The sequence below is a fragment of the Diaphorina citri genome, unplaced genomic scaffold (genome assembly GCF_000475195.1).
Source record: "Diaphorina citri unplaced genomic scaffold, Diaci psyllid genome assembly version 1.1 scaffold36, whole genome shotgun sequence".
NCBI classification, from domain to species: Eukaryota; Metazoa; Arthropoda; class Insecta; order Hemiptera; family Psyllidae; genus Diaphorina; species Diaphorina citri.
In genome coordinates this window covers 461557-478523 of record NW_007377473.1, presented here as the reverse complement: position 1 = coordinate 478523, position 16967 = coordinate 461557, and the positions used below count along the sequence as shown (strand labels likewise).

General features: G+C 38.6%; 2 protein-coding genes and 1 long non-coding RNA gene across 3 annotated transcripts in view; 1 reads left to right on the top strand and 2 right to left on the bottom strand.

Moving 5' to 3' along the window:
• Positions 1-11992, bottom strand: part of LOC103512446 (exosome RNA helicase MTR4) — a 24175-nt gene extending 12183 nt beyond the window's left edge. Inside the window, exons 1-8 of the mRNA XM_026825911.1 lie at positions 11774-11992; positions 9522-9656; positions 6023-6440; positions 5439-5750; positions 4851-5048; positions 4263-4443; positions 1265-1425; positions 547-660 (exon numbers count right to left, since the gene is read on the bottom strand). Coding sequence (XP_026681712.1) covers positions 547-660; positions 1265-1425; positions 4263-4443; positions 4851-5048; positions 5439-5750; positions 6023-6440; positions 9522-9656; positions 11774-11892 — 1638 coding nt within the window. The 5' untranslated portion in view covers positions 11893-11992. The remainder of the gene's footprint in view (positions 1-546; positions 661-1264; positions 1426-4262; positions 4444-4850; positions 5049-5438; positions 5751-6022; positions 6441-9521; positions 9657-11773) is intronic.
• On the bottom strand, positions 2600-3166 carry LOC113468707. Its single transcript, XR_003392363.1, has 2 exons — positions 3132-3166; positions 2600-2743 (listed from the first exon to the last, which is right to left on the bottom strand). It is a non-coding gene; the product is annotated as an uncharacterized LOC113468707 (long non-coding RNA).
• Positions 10051-16967, top strand: LOC103512435 (palmitoyltransferase ZDHHC15). Its single transcript, XM_026825798.1, has 2 exons — positions 10051-10171; positions 15651-16967. Exon 2 carries the CDS (start codon positions 15699-15701, stop codon positions 16689-16691), a length of 993 nt encoding a protein of 330 aa, XP_026681599.1. The 5' UTR covers positions 10051-10171; positions 15651-15698; the 3' UTR covers positions 16692-16967.

Sequence of the window (16967 nt, the reverse complement as noted above, 5' to 3'; positions counted from 1 at the left end):
TGCAAGACACAAATTAAAACGGATTACTTAGATTACATAAAACAAATAACACATGAAATGAAAAGGGGTAATTCGAAACCGTTCTGGTCTTACACAAAAGAAAAACGTAAAGATCCTCCTAAAACAATATTAACATACGACAATAAAACTTTGTCAGACACAAAGGACATACTTAACGCCTTCAATGCTCATTTCTCTAAGTCCTACAATCAAAATAAGTCAAATTATTCACCGGACTTTTCACAAACTGACATTAGCTCTGATCATTTTCACCTGAGCTATGTGACTTATCAGTAAGGAAAATAGCACTTATCAGTAAGGAAAATAGCACTTATCAGTAAGGAAAATAGCACTTATCAGTAAGGAAAATAGCACTTATCAGTAAGGAAAATAGCACTTATCAGTAAGGAAAATAGCACTTATCAGTAAGGAAAATAGCACTTATCAGTAAGGAAAATAGCACTTATCAGTAAGGAAAATAGCACTTATCAGTAAGGAAAATAGCACTTATCAGTAAGAAAAATAGGCTGTACACCTAAAACTAACCTTGACTCCATCTGCGCTGACTTTCTCATCTATCATCAGAATGACTATTCCCTTGTCATCGAGACCTCTCCTGCCAGCTCTGCCAGACATTTGAATATACTCCCCTGACGTTAGCTGAAACATAAACAAAAGTCACAATTAGCCAGCTTAGTTAGCTTGGTTGGTAGAGCGTCTGCCTTGTAAGTGCTAGACCACGGGTTCGATTCTCGACCGGGGCGAAATTTATCCTGAACAGCTAAGGTTCGTTTTCGGTTCCTTCTACTTTACTGTCCACATCTCTTCCATTTCGGGACGGCAATACCTCCGAATGTGCAGTTCCCTCTATCCAACCCCTTTGAAAAAAATCTGGTGTGAACATCACACGACTTTCCTTATCCTATTGAATGATGCTTATTTGAGTGTTCTTTTACCCTAACTTTTACAATATCTCTAACGTAAGTAAGGAAAGTAAAAAAACCCACATAAATTTAATTCGGGATCAATTTAATTTGAAGAAACCATTTACTGATGAAAATTTGTAATGAAACAATAACTATATTTCCATACTTACAAATCTTTCTTCTTTGCCGTCAAACTTGCGAGAGCTTGTAAACAGAACAGTCCTGGCAGGCATGTTCAGTCCCAACCACATAAATTTAATTCGGGATCAATTTAATTTGAAGAAACCATTTACTGATGAAAATTTGTAATGAAACAATAACTACATTTCCATACTTACAAATCTTTCTTCTTTGCCGTCAAACTTGCGAGAGCTTGTAAACAGAACAGTCCTGGCAGGCATGTTCAGTCCCATAGCAAATGTTTCGGTGGCAAACAGAACCTTGATAAGACCTTCTGCAAACAGGATCTCAATGGTCTCCTTCAAAATGGGCAAAAGTCCTGGAAGCCAAGAGAACATATTTATTAACCTTAAGCTCGGTGGACATTGAGGTGGTGATACACAGGGCTAAGCTAGGACAGGTGTTTTCACATTACATCAAGGCACATTCTTTTACATCTATGCCAATCTAAGGACGAAAAAGTTCGGTCAGAAATTTTCCGCCCTACCCGGGATTCGAACCCAGCACCTGCAGGTTGAGAGTCAGTGCTCTTGACCACTCGGCCACAGAGATGGGCAGTAGTATCTAAAACAAAGAGAACATTTTTACTAACCTTAAGCTCGGTGGACATTGAGGTGGTGATACACAGGGCTAAGCTAGGACAGGCGTTTTCACATTACATCAAGGCACATTCTTTTAAATTTTCTGCCCTACCCGGGATTCGAACCCAGCACCTGCAGGTTGAGAGTCAGTGCTCTTGACCACTCGGCCACAGAGATGGGCAGTAGTATCTAATTGAGTGGCTTGAAAAATAATCACCATTTGAAACAACTGAAAATAAGATCCGGATCCGAAGGTTGTGGATTAAAATCCCACCTGGCGTGTTTTTTTTTACTTCCTTTTTTAACAGGATTTTATTACTGTCTATTTTTTTTTTAATTAATTTTTTTGCTTTGCCATAACCATAAGGTTTTACTCAAGACGAGAGCTTAACTGCATGAAAAAAAAAAAAAAAAAAAAAAAAACCAACAACCCCCTCAGTTAAATTAGGTTGTTATAAAAATATTTAATTTGCAGTTTTATTATTTATTAGTTTTATTGTTCTTTGTTCTTAAACCTTGTGCACTATATCCTCAAACCTATAAAATATACGATACCTTGTTTATACTGCTGGGGTAAAGGGACTTTTTAGTCTCATTCGAGCAGGATAAACAAGGTACATTCTGTATTCTACTTACTTCCAGCAAGACCAGGGATCGTGCTTTGATTCTGGAACTGATAGAAAGATCGCTCCAGCATATACTCAGGATTGATTTTATTTGTTCATGGAAGAAATGATCACTATTTCTCTCATTAAAAATAAATAAATAAAATAAAAATAATGAAAATTATACTGCTGGGGTAAAGGGACTTTTTAGTCTCATTCGAGCAGGATAAACAAGGTACATTCTGTATCTAGGCGCACGGTAGTGCGCCAGGCCAAGTTTCTACTTACTTCCAGCAAGACCAGGGATCGTGCTTTGATTCTGGAACTGATAGAAAGATCGCTCCAGCATATACTCAGGATTGATTTCTTCCACTCGTAACAGATTGAGGACCATGTTGTAGGTCAAATGAAACGCTGAGTTGAGAGAGTCTGGCTGACCTTGTACAACGTTCTGAAAGCAAACAATGCACAAGATTAATGCCGACCACTCACGCTCAGACAGTCGGAACGCGTGTGGCGGAAAGAGCTTCCGATTTCAGTCTTCAGACTGTCTGACAGGTCGCATTAGTGTTACGGCAGACACTAGGATTTCCAATGGTCTAATACAGGCGCTACGACATCGACACCAAAAGAGGGGAAATGAACTTCAGAAGAGGGGGAATCGTATCAGTACGGAATTGGTATTGGTATAAGTAGGGCCATCGGCTGTAATAAACGCCCGGTGTCACTGCGACCTCGTTAGATCTTTTGTGACTTATCAGTAAGGAAAATAGCACTTATCAGTAAGGAAAATAGCACTTATCAGTAAGGCAAAAATAGGCTGTACACCTAAAACTAACCTTGACTCCATCTGCGCTGGACTTTCTCATCTATCCATCAGAAGAATGACTATATCCCTGTCCATCGACTCGACCTCTCCTGCCAGCTCTGCCAGACATTTGAATATACTCCCCTGACGTTAGCTGAAACATAAACCAAAAGTCACAATTAGCCAGCTTAGTTAGTTAGCTTGGTTTGGTAGAGCGTCTGCCTTTGTAAGTGCTAGACCACGGGTTCGGATTCTCGACCGGGGCCGGAAATTTTACTCCTGAACAGCTAAGCTAAGGTTCGTGTTTCGGTTCTTCTACTTTACTGTCCACATTCTTCCATTTCGGAACGGCAATACCTCCGAATGGTGCAGTTCCTCTCTATCCCAACTACCTAACTTTGAAAAAAAACCACATAAAATTTAATTCCGGGATCAATTTAATTTGAAGAACCACTTTACTGATGAAAATTTGTAATGAAACAATAACTACATTCCATACTTATCAAATCTTTCTTCTTTTGCCCGTCAACTTGCGAGAGCTTGTAAACAGAACAGTCCTGGCAGGCATGTTCAGGTCCCATAGCAAATGTTTCGGTGGCAAACAGAACCTTGATAAGACCTTCTGCAAACAGGATCCTCAATGGTGCTCCTTCAAAATGGGCAAAAGTCCTGGAAGCCAAGAAACAGAAGAGAACATTTTTACTAACCTTAAGCTCGGTGGACATTGAGGTGGTGATACACAGGGCTAAGCTAGGACAGGCGTTTCAACATTACATCAAGGCACATTCTTTTAAATTTTCTGCCCCCTACCCGGGATTCGAACCCAGCACCTGCAGGTTGAGAGTCAGTGCTCTTGACCACTCGGCCACAGAGATGGGGCAGTAGTATCTAATTGAGTGGCTTGAAAAATAATCACCATTGAAACAACTGAAAATAAGATCCGTATCCGAAGGTTGTGGGGATTAAAATCCCCAGCCTGGGTGTTTTTTTTTACTTCCTTTTTTAAACAGGATTTTATTACTGTCCTATTTTTTTTTTAATTAATTTTTTTGCTTTGCCATAACCCATAAGGTTTTACTCAAGACGAGAACAAAACAGCAAAACAAAAAAAAAAAAAAAAAAAAAAAAAAAAAAAAAAAAAAAAACGCAAGCACCCACTCACCTCCATGATGAATACCAATGCCGCGACGGAGAAGCGGCAAAATATTCTCGATCTGCGGCAATTTCCTGTCCTCTTCACTGAGCACATCCATGGCGTTACTAAACACATCATCCACCAGCTTCACCTCTTCTGTCTCGTTGAAATTCAACTTGGCCATTTGCATCGCGTAGATTTCGCAGTCCTATGGAAAAGGTTAGAATATCATTAGATGATCAAATTTCAAAGTCACTGATCTCGCAGTCCTATGCAAAAGATTAGATATGATCGAGTTTCAAAGTCGTATAACAGAACTGCTACCTGCTAATCCCAGGAGGTTTTGTAATCTTAGGGACGTGAATTATCACAGTAGATGCTCCATTATCAAGCTAACATATCATTTTAAATAAGAACTACTTATTATTAAGGAGCGCGGTAGATCTCCGCCCCGCCAAGTCGAAACAGTTTGACAGCGATACTAAGAGATAATATACGTCACAAAGAAAGTAGGGGTTTTCAGGTAGTTGTAGAGGAAAAACTATAAATGATGGATTAATAATACTGCTTATACATCAGCTATTATAGGAGGGGGAAAGGGATTCAAAAACAAACCTTTTTCGAGAATGAAAACACGATGACGGGGGCCAAATTACGTTCCATGATCATCTTGACGATTTTGAAACAATTGGTTTGAACTCCTCCCTTAGGACCTCCTTTTCGTCCGCCCTTATGATCTCCAGCCTTGGCAGCATCTCCTGCATTGGCCAACACATTCATAGCCACCTGGTAGTTGTGCTCCTTGAACTTGTTCTGAAAAGGGGATAGACAGATATTACAGTTAATGTTTAGAATGACTATTGGAAATATTTTTAGTGGCATTCCTTTATTATTATTATTATTACTGTACAAGTCTCGGATAAATGGTTAATGAGAAAGGGGATTTAGATTGCAGCCTAGGTGAATTGGAAGAGAATGAACCTTCGAAAGAAAGGGTAAAAAAAATATTTCAAACTGTTGTAAGTTCAGCTATGATACATGGCGTTAATACTTGGCCCTTTTAAAATAACAAAAGAAATCAGAATGAGCTGATATAAAAACCAGAACATAAAACTTGGCCATAATTTTCCAACACTTTTTTTAAGGGTCAACGTTTTTAGACCAGAAACTTCAAGGAAATTTTTTTTAGTGGTAAACACTCACATCGTCCACAATAAGATGAATCCCATCGCCACCATTAGGGAACAGGTAGTGTTGCAGCGGTGTGGGTCGATAGTCTGTATACACTACATGACAAGGCTGATGATGCAAATGGGACACCCACTGGGCGAACTGAGAGGCGTTTGGTATCGTGGCCGATAGAAACACAAACCGGACATTGTCCGAGAGAAGGATGAGCGTTTCTTCCCACACATACCCTCGCTCTTTGTCGCGCATGTAATGGATTTCGTCGAAAATCACCCAGCCGACCTCGCGAGTGATTTCGGATCCGCGATACAACATGTTCCGCAGAATCTGTGGAGTAAGAGAAAATTTGGGTTAGGAAAACAAAAGTAAAACTAAATTCCGCAGAATCTGTGGACTAAGAAAAAAAGGGTATAAAATAAAATGGAAAATAAAAAGAAAGTTAAGTAAAGAGAATAAAAAGAAAAGGGCCGTCACACGACTTTCCAATCAAATATTGAATTCTCCTTTTCATTGTTCTCAACATACTATCATATATGTACACCTAGCCTTAACTAGTAACATACAAAACAGACTAGTACAAATGGGGAACAACACATCACCTCTGTAGTCATGATGAGACAACTGGACGATGGATTAATGGTGACATCCCCTGTGATCAATCCCACATCCTTAAACTGTTCCTCAAACTCACGATACTTCTGATTACTCAGAGCTTTGATTGGGGTTGTGTAAATAACTCGCTGTGATTGTTTTAGTGAGGATGCAATGGCATACTCTGCCACCACTGTTTTTCCCGCAGACGTATGGGCAGACACAAGGACTGATTGGTTGTTTTCAATGCACAGGATAGCTTCTTTCTGAAAAGGGTCGAGTACGAAGGGATACTCGCGGGCTGGCTTCTCTTTGCTTTGAGCCAAGGGTTGATACTCTAGATCTGGAGGAAGGGCAACCTCGTGCAAACAGGCTTCAAGTGTTTCAACAACAATTACTTTCATGCAGGCCTTGGTTTTTGATTCTCTGCAAAACAAACAATAATAAATCATTTTCTTCTCACTTGTAAGGCAGAACACTTTATAAGAGTGCTTTAAAACTTCAGTGTCACAAAAGGAGACTCTCCCTGGTTCAAAGCAACTGTCAATTAATGTTATTTTCTTTAGACATATAAGGTGGGGCTGGTAGGGTACAGCATCCTTGGTATTGTACTTAGCTAGTACCTACTTAAAGGATAAAAGGTTCACCCATTTTTTGTTTTAAATTTAAAATAATCATAACATGAGAAAAATTAACTATATACTATTAAGAAAGAGGATGCTGGTAGGGTACAGCATCCTTGGTATTGTACTTAGCTAGTACCTACTCTAAGGATAAAAGGTTCACCCATTTTTTGTTTTAAATTTAAAATAATCATAACATGAGAAAAATTAACTATATACTATTAAGGAAGAGGAGTCACCATTCTGTTCCTATAGTTTATGTCTTACTATCATCATACATTCCAAAGGTATTATTTGTTCTCATTGTTTCCTGGCAGGTTGCACGTATCCGCAACGTCCCAGGAAGTAGCGCAGTTCAATATAACACTATACTGCGTGAAAATATGTCTTGTCAGTGGACTTAAAACACTGACCTGGTCCTCCAGGTTGGGGGTTGATCGTAGGGTTAACCACCCGATGTTGTAAAACGCCCTGCGGGGCAAATTGTTACGAAACCTCAACAGTTGCCTCAGAACAAAAATGGATCGTTGAGCTGGCTACAAAATAAGGACAAATTCATGGACTCGAGTAATGGAAAAAGGAAAGGACTTGACGCTACAGAGTTAAAATTTGCCACCTGAAATGTACGAACATTACTTCAAGCAGGCAAGATGCAGGAGGTGGCAAACGTGATGATTAAACACCATATCGATATTATTGCACTACAAGAAATAAGATGGCAGGGGCAAGGTAAAATTGATAAAAGAGAATTTAGTACGGGCAGGGTACAGGCTTTATCATCAACAAAACAATCAGGGATAGTATCATGGAATACAACAATGTCAGTGATAAAATGGGGAAGACATTGTAAGGTTTATAAAATCACAGAGGATGAGATGGTTTGGCCACGTACAACGAATGGAGGAGAACAGGATGCACAAAAAGATCTTGAAAGCCACAGTGTACAGCAACAGAAGGAGAGGAAGACCCAGATTAAGATAGATGGATGACGTCACAAAAGACCTGCAAACAATGGGAGTGAGAGGATGGAGAGATGCGGTGAACAACAGAGTTGAGTGGAGGAGGATAGTTGAGGAGGCCAAGGCCCATCCTGGGCTGTAGTACCATTTGGTATGGTATGGTATGGTATGGTATTATTTGTTCATGGAAGAAATGATCACTATTTCTCTCATTAAAAATAAATAAATAAAATAAAAATAATAAAGAGGAGTCACCATTCTGTTCCTGTAGTTTATGTCTTACTATCATCATACATTCCAAAGGTATTATTTGTTCTCATTTTTTCCTGGCAGGTTGCACGTATCCGCAACGTCCCAGGAAGTAGCGCAGTAAAATATAACACTATACTGCGTGAAAATATGTCTTGTCAGTGGACTTAAAACACTGACCTGGTCCTCCAGGTTGGGGGTTGATCGTAGGGTTAACCACCCGATGTTGTAAAACGGCCTGCGGGGCAAATTGTTACGAAACCTCAACAGTTGCCTCGGAACAAAAATGGATCGTTGAGCTGGCTACAAAATAAGGACAAATTCATGGACTTGAGTAATGGAAAAAGGAAAGGACTTGACACTACAGAGTTAAAATTTGCCACCTGGAATGTACGAACATTACTTCAAGCAGGCAAGATGCAGGAGGTGGCAAACAAGATGATTAAACACCATATCGATATTATTGCACTACAAGAAATAAGATGGCAGGGGCAAGGTAAAATTGATGAAAGAGAATTTAGTATTATCTACAGTGGACCGCAAAAAAGAACTCGACAAATGGGTACGGGCTTTATCATCAACAAAACAATCAGGGATAGTATCATGGAATACAACAATGTCAGTGATAAAATGGGGAAGACATTGTAAGGTTTATAAAATCACAGAGGATGAGATGGTACACGTACAACGAATGGAGGAGAACAGGATGCCCAAAAAGATCTTGAAAGCCACAGTGTACAGCAACAGAAGGAGAGGAAGACCCAGATTAAGATGGATGGATGACGTCACAAAAGACCTGCAAACAATGGGAGTGAGAGGATGGAGAGATGCGGTGAACAACAGAGTTGAGTGGAGGAGGATAGTTGAGGAGGCCAAGGCCCATCCTGGGCTGTAGTACCATTTGGTATGGTATGGTATGGTATTATTTGTTCATGGAAGAAATGATCACTATTTCTCTCATTAAAAATAAATAAATAAAATAAAAATAATACTGAAAAGTTCATCCAAATCAGCCATATCTTTCTAGAAGTTTAAGAACATAAAAATTACTATTTTTTTTTAATGGTTTTCACAAAAAAAAATCTCTGACTTCACTAGCAGAGTTCACTAGAAACTTAGAAAAGGTAAGGCAAAGGCATGAATAATTATTTTTCAAACTTCTTCACTAGTTTCAAATAAACGTGGGAAATCTGATTACGTAGTGGAACATAGCGCTGCCTTTCCAGCAACTTTTATTTTTCTAGGGGTTCTCAGTTCGCTGTACATCTAAAACTAACCTTGACTCCATCTGCGCTGACTTTCTCATCTATCATCAGAATGACTATTCCCTTGTCATCGAGACCTCTCCTGCCAGCTCTCCCAGACATTTGAATATACTCCCCTGACGTTAGCTGAAACATAAGCAAAAGTCACAATTAGCCAGCTTAGTTAGCTTGGTTGGTAGAGCGTCTGCCTTGTAAGTGCTAGACCACGGGTTAGATTCTCGACCGGGGCGAAATTTATCCTGGACAGCTAAGGTTCGTTTTCGGTTCCTTCTACTTTACTGTCCACATATAATGAAAATTTTCCCCAGCTACCCATTGTGATGAATCATCTTGAAATCATCACAAATCATCCTATCATCTCTAAATACATAAATAAGTGCTTGATTGATGATCTACAAATTCTAAACTTACGTAAGTCTCATTATTTCATCTTCATCTTCTATCTTGATTTTTTTCAAGGTAATGTCAGTGGTAATATCATTTTTGTCTTCAAGTTCTCTTTTTTGTGTGTCCTTTTTTGTTTCTTCATCCTTCTCCTCTTTGATTCTGAAACCAAAGAAAAATAAAATTAGCATTTTTTTTTTACAAAAATCTAGTGCTGAAATTTCAATTGCCAATACATGAATCAACATGTCACTTTCTTGGGCACATGTGTGGACTCAGCAATAAAGGACTATTGACCCCGAATTTTCAGGGTGTGTTTATGTACCAGGTTGAGATAGGCCATTCTTGTCCTTTCTTGGCATGTGGAAATGTGGTAACTTAACACAGCCTTCAGGCTGTGTTTATGAACAGGGCTGAGATGAGCTCGGACGAGGTGAGATAGGATATTGTTTCTACAGTTTTGCATTGGAGTGGTAGGGCAGAAGGGGTCTATTTACATGTTTTTTAATTTTTTATCATTTTATCACTTATCTCTCAAAATCCCAGCCTTGTGACGACTCAGGTACTCAAGTGGTCAAGTACCATCTCAACGATCTCAAGATGACTTTATTTCACTTTGGAAACTGTGTGGCTTTGGTTTACGTTCCTTATTACCTAACATACAAATATTCTGGACTGTAAGTATTCCTTTTAAGTAATACCCATATTCAAATTCTTGTGTTGGTTCTGTATTTTAATCCCTGTTGCATATAATTTTCGCACAATGCATGTGGCCTCTGGCCTTTTCATAGGCTAGAGCTAAAGGTGTGTGTATTTATAGCAGTAGCTGGGATTGGGATAACAAAATATCAAAGCAGAGTAGCTAGCTAGAGGCTGTAGAAATAATTCTATTTTTATTCAATAAATGGATTTCTTGTTTCATGTTTGGGCTAAAAAAATGAGGTTAAACTAAGTTGGAGATCAAGTGATGTGATTTTAAGCAATTGGGCAATCTAAAATCAATTCAGGTTTACAGGTACTCATATTGTAGTCCTAGCCATTAAAATTTCAGCTATTTATTCTTAGATTAGAGCCTGGTCTGGCTGGGGGACTTTAAACAAGGAGGATGCCAGCCTGAAATTTCTTTGCTAAGGAAATAGCTAAGGTTGAGTGCAAAGGGCAATCACTTGTAAATTTTTGTATCCTAAACCAAACAGCACCCCCAAAAAATCACCTTAGCTAGGGCTGATTGAGAGGCTGATGAAATTTATTAGGTACTCCTTGGGTACCTGATTAAATAATGTACAGAGTACACTCTCATCAGCCGTGATACTGAGTTAGCATGTTGAAGGTTAGAGGTTTTTCTCAGGACTTCCAGCAGTTCAAGTTATTACAAAAAATGCACCTGTTTATTCATAATATCATAATTATTATGAAAAAATTCAATGTAGGTAGGTATTTACAATTTATGAGATAAGTACCTACTGGGTGTAATGCCACACCAAAAGGTTTACATTAAGGCTCTAACATTTTCAGTCTTTCATCTTGATCTTCATCACCTAAAATCTCACTTGTAAGAACATAAATTCATCATAATTATATCCTTGATCTTCTACACTCATGTCACACACTTCAAGTCACACCCACATGAATATTGTAATGAACTGTTCCAATCATCCTACACACTCAACAAGCTGACTCTAAGATATCTTTTAATGTATTTTCCTGTTCTATGGTTTATAAAGAGTTTGCTCAGCCAAAAACAATTAGCTACCTTATAGCTGGCTCTTTCCTATCCTGTCTTCCTTCTCTCTTCAATTTCAGAATGATAAGACCTTAGAAGTTATAGTTCCCTCTGTCAAACCAAAAAAAAAATGGCAATTATGCAGAAGCCACGACAGTGGAAAAGAAAGCTCCTCTTTGTATTTAACCTAACCCTATAATAACACTAATCATTGCTCTAATTGTGCTCCTTTTTGCATTTAACTCAACCGTATAATAACACTGGTCACTGCTTGTTTGTGCCAGTTCCTTTGGTAGCAATCTCACTGACATGACTTCTGCACAAGTACCAAAAAATCACCCCAAGCAGGAAACCAATGACCCTATAATAACACTGGTCACTGCTCGTTTGTGCCAGTTCCTTTGGTAGCAATCTCACTGACATGACTTCTGCACAAGTACCAAAAAATCACCCCAAGCAGGAAACCAATGACCGAGGGCTTATAAGGCAGAGGTGCTATCCTCCAAGCCAAAAACGCTGGCCTTTTTATTTTAGCTATGAAAATAATAAATCTTACTTTATGTCACACTGTGGGACTGCTACAGGAGTTTCAGATGACAGTGTTTCTGATGGTTTGTCAGAAGAACCATCTTGGTCTTCATCAAAAACGCTGAAAAGTTCATCCAAATCAGCCATATCTTTCTAGAAAAGTTTAAGAACATAAAAATTACTATTTTTTTAAATGGTTTTCACAAAAAAAAAAAATCTCTGACTTTACTAGCAGAGTTCACTTGTTCACTAGAAAAGGTAAGGCAAAGGCATGAATAATTATTTTTCATACTTCTTCACTAATTTCAAATAAACGTGGGAAATCTGATTACGTAGTGGAACATAGCGCTGCCTTTCCAGCAACTTTTATTTTTCTAGGGGTTCTCAGTTCAACACCAGTGCTTGCGATTGATGACACACCGGTGAGTTTTGCAACGCGATAAAAAAAATCATAGGTATCGAAATATCGAATACTCTACGCACTTGACGCCATCTTGTTTTCTGACATCATCACTGAAGGATCTGGCACAGGGGAGCGTGTTGAGGACGAGATTTTTGTGGGAATTTTGCTATAAATCCCACCATTAAAAAAAATACCCTGATTTCTGACATCATCACTTCTTGCTAAGGGCAGAAGGGGTCTATTTACATGTGTTTTTATTTTTTATCATTTTATCACTTATCTCTCAAAATCCCAGCCTTGTGACTCAGGTTACTCAGGTACTCAAGTAGTCAAGTACCATCTCAACGATCTCAAGATGACTTTATTTCACTTTGGAAACTGTGTGGCTTTGGTTTACGTTCCTTATTACCTAACATATGATGTTGAATAAAACTGGTTTTTTTAATGAACCCTCATGACAGGTTAGGTCCAGAATACTCTCTGCTCCTCAGCCTCCACAAAAAATCTCGATGGGATGTATTCAAGGATTAGTTTAAATTTCATCTCAGGGATCAGAGGGTAAAAGTTTCGATTTTTTTTTTTTTTTTTTTTACATTGGGAATTTGGGAAAAAGTGTGGTAATGGTAATGGACGATTTCGACCGTAAAATCTCCAAATAAAGTTTAGTAAAATGCACCCATTGCTTACACTGTTTACTCAGGTCAGGTCTTAGGTAGTTTTAGGTAGGTACATATTATTTACACTGACCAACCATGTCGAAAAATAGGTATATTGTTCTCAAGTTCCTGGCAAGAGTAGAGCTAGAGAACATAGGTAATGAATTAAATAGATTCTCACTAAAAGGGATTGTGTGTTCATTCAGCTATTCATCTATTTGTATCATCAATATGGTGCCCTCTGGATGAGATTTAGATAATTTAATATGCCATTATAGCTATTTACTAGGACCGACGCGACGTTCATCCAAAATTCTAATCCTCTTCCATAGGTCTAAAAGTGATTGATCCTTACTGACCTTGGACTGTCAACCTCTCTCTTACCCTTTAGGCACTTTGAGTTCGATTCTGATCCGAACCAAAAATTCCAACGAGCTCTAGGCTCTACAAAGTGTACGTGCTATTTCTAATTTTGTCTCTATGGATTTGTAGAATCAGGTTGCAACAGGGTAATATCCAAGAACATGTTTCTATTTTCAGGGGAACATTTCTCGAGAGTTGTTTGGAAGCTTTCATCTCAGGGATCAGAAGATCTTTGTTGAGGGTGTACAAAAGACCAACCATGTCGAAAAATATTGTTCACAAGTTCCTGGCAGGAGTAGAGCTAGAGAACATAATGAATTAAAAAGATTCTCACTAAGAGGGATTGTGTGTTCATTCAGCTATTCATCTATTTGTATCATCAATATGGTGCCCTCTGGATGAGATTTAGATAATTTAATATGCCATATCACATCCTGTTTAAAATAGTTTGATTCCCAATTTGTACCCAAGTGAACCTACGTTGATTTCTTTCTTTTTACCTCCATAAGGAAGTGCCGTTATCAGGAAGACTAGGAAGAAAAGGGATGGAGAAGGGAGGAGACATTCTGTCCTTTATGTTCCTTGAATGCCCCTATGAACTCCTCACACCTAAACTTCTGTCCTGCCTTGGAAGCCAGCACTGATACTGTAGGGAAGTATTGGGATGCGAGAGGAAAAATGGCCTACCCGACATTTGCAACATACATACACATAAAAAATTAAAAACAATTTTACTATGTCATTTTGCATGAGTAATTCGTATCCAGAGAATACTCCTAAGCTACTTACCTGCTCAGTGTGAGATGATCAATGATTCTATTCTTAGCACACCGCGAAACACTGGAGGACAAGTTGGAGTGTTGAACTGTCCAAGGTCATCAAACCAGAACAACGTTTTAACTGTAACATTTACTGTAGGGAAATATTGGGATGCGAGAGGAAAAATGACCTACCCGACATTTGCAACATACATACACATAAAAACAATTTTACTATGTCATTTTGCATGAGTAATTCGTATCCAGAAAATACTCCTAAGCTACTTACCTGCTCAGTGTGAGATGATCAATGATTCTATTTTTAGCACACCGCGAAACACTGGAGGACAAGTTGGAGTGTTGAACTGTCCAAGGTCATCAAACCAGAACAACGTTTTAACTGTAACATTATTGCTATCTCATTGCTCCTCAACTTCAGCGCAAAACTGTGTACCTACCGGTTTTAGAAGCAAAGTACGTACTCGCTTTGTAGGTATGACGGTTTTTAAGGTGGTCTATAGATATACCTAGATTGGTTGGTACTTACTTATGTACAGTAGGTACTTACCTAAGTACCTAACCTCTGCCAGTAGATACCTAGCTGAGCTCCTACCACTTGGAGTTTAAATGTCTGAGACACTGTAAGTAGGTAGTTCTGTTGGTTGGTACTTAGTAGGTACTTGCCTAAGTAAGTACCTAACCTCTGCCAGTAGATACCTAGCTGAGCTCCTACCACTTGGAGTTTAAATGTCTGAGACACTGTAAGTAGGTAGTTCTATTGAAAGGAAAAAGAATTATATACCTCTCTAAGTAGGTATGTTACCGACCTAGATCCTTTTCCAAGTAGTGAGGAGGTGGCTAAGTTTGCGTAGCATATTTTTGTGTGGGTATTATGTAGCCATGATCCTTTTATTTAGGAAGGTATAAAAGGAACCCCTAAGAACGGTCCAACGGCCCAACCTTACTCTGAGAGGTACTTCCATGTAGCCATGATCCTTTTATTAGGAAGGTATAAAAGGAACCCCTAAGAACGGTCCAACGGCCCAACCTTACTCTGAGAGGTACTTCCATGTAACTTTCAATTTGTGTTTGTACCAATGCCCAGTTTCCTCTGGGTAGTACTTACCTAAGTACACTTTGTACTTTTTGTTTTCAACTCGAGGCCTAGGTACTGAAATGTGCATAATTTAATTTACTTAGTGCAGTATTGCAGTAACAAAGTAGTTATGCTAGGTGAAACTATGAGGCACAAGCTGACTCTAAGATATCTTTTAATGTATTTTCCTGTTCTATGGTTTATAAAGAGTTTGCTCAGCCAAAAACAATTAGCTACCTTGTGTTCATGTTTATTCCTTGTACTACTAGGATGTTAGTCTGTTCCCCACAAAGAACGTTCTATTGAATAGTGAGTAGGTACTTCTTCAAGTATGTTCTTCTAGTGAAGTTATTCCTACTTTAGTGTGAAACTCTTCTTGATTATTTCCACTTGTGTTATGACACATATTTCAGTACTCCTCTACTAACACCGCCATTATTTGTCTTGTGTACTCACACTACTCACTGATCTACAAAAAATAATACCAGGGATCCTAAAGTGGATATGAGATTCAATTTTAAAATGTGTGGTGTTCAAACCTTGTGTGTTGTGTTAGAAATCCTTACTTCTTCTACCCACTGATCTCTCAGACCCATCCTGACTGACATGTGTTCTGCTTTGTCTTTCAGATAAGTGTCCTTCATTATCTCCACTGGTAGGCTTGATGACTGGCAGGGATGGCCACCTCCAGGAATTCCAGCTCATGTTGTAGTGAGTTCTGCGTGTTGCCTTGCATCCGATGTATCAAGTGGATCCCAGTGTTTTTCATAAGTTGTATCATTATCTGGTCATACTATGCATATGTCTATGTCCTGTGCCTGTCCACCATTGAAAATGTTGTTGAAAAGAGTCTCATGTTGGTATTCTACCATATCATTCTGGTCCTTTTTGTATGGTCTTACTACCAAACCATCATGACTCCACTGGGTACAGCCCCCAAGCATTTCAAGTTGAGTCCTTCACTCCAACATGCCCTATTCACCACAGATAATGATGTTGAGAGAAAGCAAATCCTTGAACAATTCTCAGCCTCTCTACCTGTACTTAACAAATCTATTGATGGAGGTACACGATTTTGTGATAAATGCTACCAAGTAAAGGCTGATAGATCTCATCACTGCAGTGTATGTGGCAAATGTGTGCTTAAAATGGATCACCATTGTCCCTGGGTGAACAATTGTGTGTCATTTACAAATTACAAATATTTTCTCTTATTCCTAGGATATGCTCTCCTGTATTGTATCTATGGCTCTTTGAGTACCTTGCCTTATTTCATACAGTTCTGGGAAGGGTCTTTTGTACATTCAGGCAAATTTCACATTTTGTTTTTATGTTTTGTAGCAGCAATGTTTTCATTAAGCTTAGTGGCATTATTTGGATACCATTTGTACTTAGTAGCACAAAATAAAACAACACTTGAGGCAATACGTCCCCCAGTATTTTCTTATGGTCCTGATAAACAGGGATACAATTTAGGTTGTAAACGAAATTTTATAGAAATTTTTGGTGAAAATAAATTGTTATGGTTTTTCCCAGTCCACACACATCTTGGTGATGGTATTCGATTCCCAGTTAGAGGATCTAATGTAAATCAATACAATTCTATGGGCAACACGCAGGGAACAGACCTGACAGTAAATTGTCACATAATGCCAGCAGCTTACATTTAGTATAACACATTAGCTTTATCATAACTTTGTAAATATTTTTCATGTCTGTAGATTTAGATTCATTTAGTTGAGAATGTTAAGATACAAATTAAGTTTTTAACATTGACTGAATTTTTTATTTTAATATGTACATGTAGGTTTTTTTCTAACCCAAAACTTAGACTTTAGGGTGTGTTTATGTACCGGGTTGAGATGAGCTCGGACGAGGTGAGATAGGATATTGTTTCTACAGTTTTGCATTGGAGTGATGCAAGGATAGCATGGGAGTGTTGGGCA

Coding starts and splice junctions, on each gene's coding strand:
- LOC103512435 (XM_026825798.1), top strand. CDS start 15,699: ATGGCCACCTCCAGGAATTCCAGCTCATGTTGTAGTGAGTTCTGCGTG.